The sequence below is a fragment of the Myotis brandtii genome, unplaced genomic scaffold, assembly GCF_000412655.1.
Source record: "Myotis brandtii unplaced genomic scaffold, ASM41265v1 scaffold32, whole genome shotgun sequence".
Lineage (NCBI taxonomy): Eukaryota > Metazoa > Chordata > Mammalia > Chiroptera > Vespertilionidae > Myotis > Myotis brandtii.
This window is the reverse complement of record NW_005362269.1, coordinates 7,818,010-7,826,039: the sequence shown is the minus strand read 5'-3', so window position 1 is coordinate 7,826,039 and position 8,030 is coordinate 7,818,010. Positions and strand designations below refer to the sequence as shown.

Sequence of the window (8,030 nt, the reverse complement as noted above, 5' to 3'; positions counted from 1 at the left end):
CACGAATATTGTGCACCGGGCCTCTAGTCTTATATAAAATGGGCCTTAAGCTTATGTTTACAGTGATACCCATGAGCTTTTCTGTATTATCTGAGGAAAGAATTTCCAAAGACAGGCTATAGGACCACTTTAACAGTTACAGACTTCATTACTTTTATTATTTTAGGAAGTCAGTTTATGTTGCATGAGAATCAGTATAAGATGCAACCATGTACATAGTGGATGACTGATATAAATTATTTGATGGGGTTAATTGTATAGCTCAGAACTCTACCTCTTTAGCAAGAGTGTCTGTTTGCCTAGGTCTACTAGCCCTAAAACTTAAGACCAATAAATATGAGTGTCCTACTTTGGAACAGAATGTTGAAATACAGGTGGACCAAAATCCACACAGTAAATGTAATAGGGTAGAATACATTTTGGAGTATTATTTTTTCTGTTTTGATTGAAATGTATAAAATATACTCCCTAGTCTAAGAAGAGTGACAGCTACTTTGCATATATAACAAGATATAATTGTCTAGAGGTCTGAAACAGATTTTGGTGTAGGCTTGAAATTTAATGTTGGAAATAGCATTTTTATATGACCAGAATTGAATGGTTGACTTAATGGTACTATGTTATTTTATAATCCCCCCGATTATAAAATAACATAGTACTGCTCACCTTAGACAATTTTTGAGAAACAGAACATTTAAAGACAGTAATAATCACCTGAAATTATGCCACCCAGAGATAGACCTGTTAAAATTCTGGTATGTCCTTCCATTTTTTTAATACCTTTCAGTTTTCACCACTGCATTGGATACAAAAAAGTGAAAATAATTAAAAGTCACTGACTCTTGGCTCTTCTTGTTGAAGCAGGAAAGGTCCTGCTTCATCCTCCTTAATATTTCATCTAGTTAATTCTCAGAGGCTCCAGAGTGTTTCCCAGAAACCAGTCTTCTCACATTCCTCTTCTCTGTTTCTGTCTGATTGATTTCCTCTGCTCCAAAAGGTACCTGGAGGGTGGGGAATTACTCTTGTCTTGCCCAGGGTATGTCCTCACATGTCAAAGTTGCAAAATCTGGAGCTGCCAGAGTAGTGCTGCATTTCTTGTCATCCTCACAGTGTTTCAAGTCAAGCTGTGTTTTACTCGCAAGTAGAGACAATGACTTTTCTAATTTGGTGTCACACAAGTATGTCCCTGTGTCTTAGGCTCCATTGTGGGAATAACTTGGGCCTTCTCTTGTAGCATTGTTTTCTCCATAGGTCCAAGGGCCAGTGCTGACACACACAACATGCTGGCCTTCCCATTCCAATACCTGCCCCCAAAGCTGGACACAGTTTCTTCCTATGGCCTTACCCAGACACCGGAATCTCAGCTCACACTCAGAGTAAACAGCAATTGTGTCTGTAGAGTAAAATGCAGTACGTCATCCTTTTAGGGTATAAATGAGTGTCCGGGCACCTAAGAGAACCACATCTTTTGGATAAATGGATAGGTGATTTCATAGGTTCAAATTTCATGGTCCTTATTTACTAATCCGTAACCTTAGTGTCACTTAACAGAAAGATAGGTCTCAGTTTTCCCCACTTGTAAAATGGTGATAATATCTTAAGAACTATTGTAAAGTTTATGTAAGATAAAGCACGTAAAACTCTTAGCCCAGTTTCTGACATATAATAAGTGCTTAGTGAATTTTACCTGACATTCTTAAGTATTTTTATTAGACAGCATTGTTTTATGAGCATTTTCCTATGTTGTTAGTTCTTAAGAAATGATTTTGAAATGGCAGAATATTTCATACTATAGCTAATGATAGCTTTTTATGTTTTAAAAAAAATCTTCACCCAAGGATATGTTTTTCATTGATTCTAGAGAGAGAAAGGAAGAAGGGAGAGGGAGATAGAAAAAAACATCAATGGGTTGCCTCACCCACGTGCCCCAACCCCGACCAGGGACCTAACCTGTAACCCAAGTATGTGCCCTGACTGGAAATCGAGCCTATGGCCCTTTGGTGCACAGGACGATGCTCTAACCACTGAGAACACCAACCAGGGCATGATAGCTTTTAAAAGTTAATAGGACTTTTTCTTTTCTATTTTATTTTTTTCCAGGACCATTTATAGAGTACCATATGATTTCACTCATGGAATTTAACGAACAAACTGAGCTATGAAACAAAATAGAGATAGACTCATAGATAGAAAAATAGGCAGACAGCACTGGTAGGGGGAATATTGGTGGGGGTGGAGGGATTGAACAAGAAAGTTAATAGGATTTTGATGATTAATCAGAGGAATCTCAAAGTTGAAGGTAGAGCTATTAAAAGTATTGCTTTGGCCTGGCTGGCATGGCTCAGTGATTGAGCGTTGACCTATGAACCAGGAGGTCACGGTTCGATCCCAGTCAGGGCATATGTCAGGTGTGCAGGAGGCAGCCAATCAATGATTCTCTCTCATCATTGATGTTTCTATTTCTCCCTTCCTTTCTGAATCAATAAAAATATATATTAAAAAAATGACTGCTTTGCTAGTTATAATTCTGGGTAAAAAAAGAAAACAATGAACCTGTCCTTTCTCTCATGGTTTTTCAGTTTTCATGTGGTTTGTAGTATAGTGATGCTGAAATCATGTAGCTCTATTTTTATCTACGGCATTGCCATCCTGGCTTTTTTAGAGAGGTCACAATTCTGTTATGTAAAGATAAAAGGGTCAGCTGTAAGAAAAGCCTTTTTCTAATTATTTTTGTGGCAATTTCAACTTTTTAGTTTTAGTTTCTGAAGTAATGCTTTTTTCTGATGTTTAAAGTTTGTTTTCATTATTAGAAAATTTAAACTTACTTTAAACAATAAAAGAATTATAATAGGATTTTACAGTATACAAAAATATTTCCTGTTCTTGATTTCATTTTGATCCTTATTATAATTTGTTGAGATTTACAGTAAAAAAACCTGAAGGGACGATTCAGACTTTAACTTGACTTCAGGTTTTCTGATTCTTAGTTCTCTTAGGGAGACAGGATGGTTAGTAGAAAGAAAATTAGTTTCAGAATCAGACTGGGTATGAAATAGTCTTACTACTGAGTGAATACTATGTTACCTTGGCAAGTTGCTTCTTTGAAACTAAAGTAAGACTCATCCATCTTCCAGAGTTAGTTTGGATATTAACAAATTTCAAGATATGACATAGTTTAGTATTTATCCTCAGTATAATTTACCCTACATGATGCTATCTCACAAAAGATTTGCAAAGATGTGTTATTCTTATTCATAATGTATCACATGTATAAATCATTAAGGCTGAAGTTTTTAGTTTGTTTAAAAAACTGGTTCAGATTTCATGTGGCAGTTTTATAACCAAGTGTCTTTAACAAAATAACAGCTTTATTGAAGTGTAATTCACATACCTATTTAAAGTAGACGGTTTCATGGATTTTAGAACATTCACAGAATTGCAAGCCATCACCACAATTGATTTTAGAACATTTCATCACTACAGAAAGAAACCCTGTACCCAGCAGTCACTTCCCATTCTCTTCCCCATACCCCCCTCATCCTGCCAGCACTAGGGCAACTGTGTGAAGTCTGTTTTCTATCGCTTTGGATTGGCCAATTCTAGATGTTTCGTATACATTGAATTGTACAGTATGTGGTTCTTTGTGCCTGGGTTTTTGCACTTAGCATATATTCAAGGTTCATCCATAGTGTAGCATGTATCACTTTATTTTTCTGTCCAAATCATATTCTATTTTATGAATAGACCACATTTTGTTTGTCCACTCAATTCATTGATGGATATTTGGCTATTATGACTAATGCTATAAACATTTGTGGTGTTTGTGTGGACATACTTTTTTTCCTTGGAGTGGAATTTGTAGATCATATGATAATTTAACTTTTTGAGGAACGGTCAAACTATTTCTGAAGTGGCTACACTATTTTATGTTTCCACCAGCAGTGTATGAGGGTTTCAGTTTCTCATATCTTTGCCAACACTTGTTGATATGTCTGTCTTTTTTAGTATAGACATCATAGTTAGTATGAGGATTCCAATTTCTCCATATCATTGCCAACACTTGTTGGTGGCTGTCTTTTTTAGTATAGACATCATAGTTAATATGAAGTGATATTTCATTGGGGTTTTGATTTGCATTTTCTTGATGTCCAATGAGGTTTAGCATCTTTTTATGTGAATCTTCTTTGGAAAAATGTTTATTGATATCCTTTTGTTCATTATTGAATGGGATTATCTTTTTAAAAATTGAGTTGTAGGATATTTTCCCATGTCCTAGATACAAGTTCCTTATTCATTATATGATTTACAAATATTTCCACCATTACTCCAGTCTACTTATATCAAGGTAGAGTATAATATAGTCCTGAGAAGAAGAGTCACACTACTTGGATAATTTAAATAATTAATTTGGTACTTCAAAAACTGGTTATACATAAAGACATTTGCAAATATTAATTTCTTAAATTGAAAATTTCATAAACTCTTGAAAAACTGGATCTCTGTTTTCCCTAAATACATGTACTCACATAATGAAGCTGATTATCCTTAAGTGAATTAAAAAATCTGTTTAGAATATGTCTGAGGAATGGGTATGGCTTATAGTTCAGAAAATTTAAACTAAAAGATCCAGGGGCTCAGGTGGTATAGTATGAACATTTAATATTAATATTCTAATTGAACTCATTAGAATTTGATAAAATTCTTAGAATCACTAAACTATACTCTTAATTTTGAGTGATGTATGGAATGTATTTTCAAGTAACAATCCTACTGTAATATTGAGACTATCCAGAAATAAAAGGGAAAAAGAAAACTTCAATTGACATCACCATTCAGTGTGCTCACGGTTCAGATCCACAGTTCTTTGTTTTTTCCTAAAATTTTTAAATTCTAGTTTTCTTAAAATTTCTTGCTTAATTGCTAGATTTTTGTAAAAACATACCAGTTTTCATGTATGGCCTGAATTAAGAGGCTGTGCTTTTTTCATACTGGTCTGAATTGGGTATATAAATATGGTTTCAAATGTAAAAATTTCCCAAGAGTTACCTGTGTAAAATACAGGTAACCAGCTAGCTCTCCATCTTATGAAAGCTTATATAATTCTAAGCTGTAGATGAGGGTTTCTCTATTTGGGGGCCATTAACATTTTGAGCTGGGCCATTCTTTGCTGTGGGTGGCAGTTCTGTGGTTTTCATAGAGTGATAGAGGAGAATTGAAGCTTAGGATTGTTCCCCAAACTGCTCCTATTCTTAACAATGTCATTTGAGTTTTTAAATTTGATTTTGGGCCATACTCTCCTTGCTGATTATGTAAGGATCATTTCTTGTTTGGCTGTGGTATACTAAAGGAATTCAACATGATTGCCTAATAGGAAGTAATTTCATGGAAAAAATAAATACAGCCATATGAGTTTGTTCAGAAATACCTGCCACATTCAAATTGTTTTGAAACACAGTGAATAAAGCATTCATCAATTGAAGAAAAGAGGAAGGATATTTAAACAAATTTCCCCACTTTGATGTCATAAAACTTAAACAACCACTTTCTAGTGTTACCATTTAACTTACTGATTAGTAAATGAAATTATCCCCTTCTGTGCTTTCCACCTATGTCCTAAGAGTTGTTTTCTCAGAGTATAAAGGCTTCTTGGCTACTACTTAAATCGTGTTGTTTCTTAGTAATCACGTGTTAAATGAATTAAATTTAAAAAGGGATATTTGATTTGGTTTAAGATTTGTTTCAAAATAAATGTATAGACTACTTAAATTCCCTAGAGAGTTGAAAGTGGCATTTTTAAAGGGTTATCCTCTTATGAGACAGTTTCCTAACTAGTTTGAGGATTTACCTGTGATTAATTAAGTATAACTGGGGACAAAACTTTGGGGAAAATAAGACAGGGTGGATGGAGGAAGAGAGCCAAAAGAGGAAATAGTTAATGTAATATTGCAGGATATTATTAAGTAGTAGTGTAGAGAAATGATGCCTCAACTGGCTTTTTACTGGGTGTAAATTATTTAATAAAGTAATGGGAAGAAAGAAAACACAATGGAGTTTCGCTTGTCGTCCCTGCATAGTAAATTCCCGTTTCTGTAAATTCTGTTTCAGTGCTTGGAAGAAGGAGATGAAGGCCATTCCTGTATAAGTCATTATACCTAATTTTTTCCTTAGAAGTGGAAAGAGGAGTTATTAAGAGGAGAATATGCTTTTTATAAGAATTCTGTGCTTTAGCTGCTTCTGTCTACCATCTCCATTTGGGATGTATCTAATCCATTCTTACCATTTTACTTTTATAGAGACTATGTTCGAAGTGAACTGGAGTCTGCCTATGAAGGACCGATGTATTTAGAACCTCTCTCCATGAATCGATTTACCACAGCCTTAATAGGTAAGTGCTAAAAAAGAATTAAAAGTGTAGGTAGGAACCAACCAGTTTTGCTATCTTATAATTACTACAAAAAAATTACTACCAGAAACAAACAAACAAAACTCGGGGACTCTTTCAAACTACAGCCATTGGTAAATGTTCCCTTTTCTTAGTCTCTTTTCCCCTTGCATCAGTGCTTTTTATTTTATGTGTTTATAATCATACATTGCCTATAGTTGCTTGTGCTTTTTAGTGGTATTTTGAGTATTTGGGAAGATTAATAAAGCTAATTATGACTTTGTAAGATTAAAATGAAATGTGTGATGTGTTAAAAGTTATTTATTACTGTTGAAAGCCATCACCTTATAGCCAAAAATAAATTGCCAGAAACTTTAAGAACTTGAGACATGATTGAAATATTCAGGTAACAAAATGTAAAAGTAGAAGTGTTGGCTAAGGCCCCAAAACAATATAGATACAGTGTAAAGTGAGGAACCAGAGTTGCATAAAAAGAAGTGAGAGAAAACCTGTTTGTGGCTCTTAACCTCACCCATGCAAGTGTTAAAAGGTCCATTGTTGGAGATTGAAGGAGGGTTTCTTTTTTTAACTATTATTATTAATATATTTTTATTGAATTGCGAGAGGAAGGGAGAGGGAGAGAGAGAGAGAGAAACATCAAGGATGAGAGAGAATCATTGATTGGCTGTCTCCTGCACACCCCCTACAAGGGATCGAGCCTGCAACCCTGGCATGTGCCCTTGACTAGAATTGAACCCAGGACCCTTCAGTCCACAGGCCAACGCTCTGTCCCCTGAGCCAAACCGGCTAGGTCAAGCAGGCTAATTTTTTTTTTTTTTTAAATATTTTATTGATCCTTCTACAGAGAGGAAGGGAGAGGGATAGAGAGTCAGAAACATTGACGACAGAGAAACATCGATCAGCTGCCTCCTGCACACCCCCTACTGGGTATGTGCCCACAACCAAGGTACATGCCCTTGGCCGGAATCGAACCTGGGACCCTTGAGTCTGCAGGCCGACGCTCTCTCCAGTGAGCCAAACCGGTTAGGGCAAGCAGGCTAATTTTTAAGTTGATAATTTTGTATGGCCCCACAGTGATGTTATAAATATTCAAATGGCCCTTGGCAGTAAAAAGGTTCCCCACCCCTGATTTAGAGTGTCACATGTCTTCAGTGGCTTGGGGGAGAGGGGTGTGATAATATGGACTGGTGTCTGACCCAAGTCTGCAAAATCTAAAGCTGTGTCGTCCAAAACTAGCTGCATGTGGCCACTGAGCACTTGAAATGTGGCTAGTGCACATTCAGATACACAAGTGTAAAACACACATCCAGTTTCGAAGACCTTGTACAGAAAGGATGTAAAATGTGTCCTTAATTTTTTAATGTAGATTTGAATATCTGTATGATATTTGGGATATGTTATCCTATCTAATAAAAGAGTAATATGCAAATTAACCGCCATATCGTGATAAATATGGTGGCACCCACAGCCAATAAGGAGGGAATATGCAAAGATGGCAGCGCTGGCTGGAGCCATGGAGCCAGCCAGAGAGCCGGCTGGAAGCCAAGCCTGGCTGGAGAGCAGGGCTAGGAGCGATCAGGCCAGGAGGGAAGGGCAGTTGGAGGTGATCAGGCCAGCAAGGGGGGGG

General features: G+C 36.2%; 1 protein-coding gene across 5 annotated transcripts in view; it reads left to right on the top strand.

Annotated features, from left to right (window-relative positions):
* The window catches only part of RNF145 (ring finger protein 145), a 48,748-nt gene that overhangs the window by 13,439 nt on the left and 27,279 nt on the right, over positions 1–8,030 (top strand). For 4 of the 5 annotated variants that reach the window (XM_005870550.2, XM_005870549.2, XM_014543166.1 and 1 more), the window contains one exon: positions 6,294–6,385. In XM_005870550.2, coding sequence (XP_005870612.1) covers positions 6,294–6,385 — 92 coding nt within the window. Of the gene's footprint in view, positions 1–6,293; positions 6,386–8,030 lie in introns of those variants that run through there. The other variant, XM_014543165.1, reaches the window with a different exon arrangement.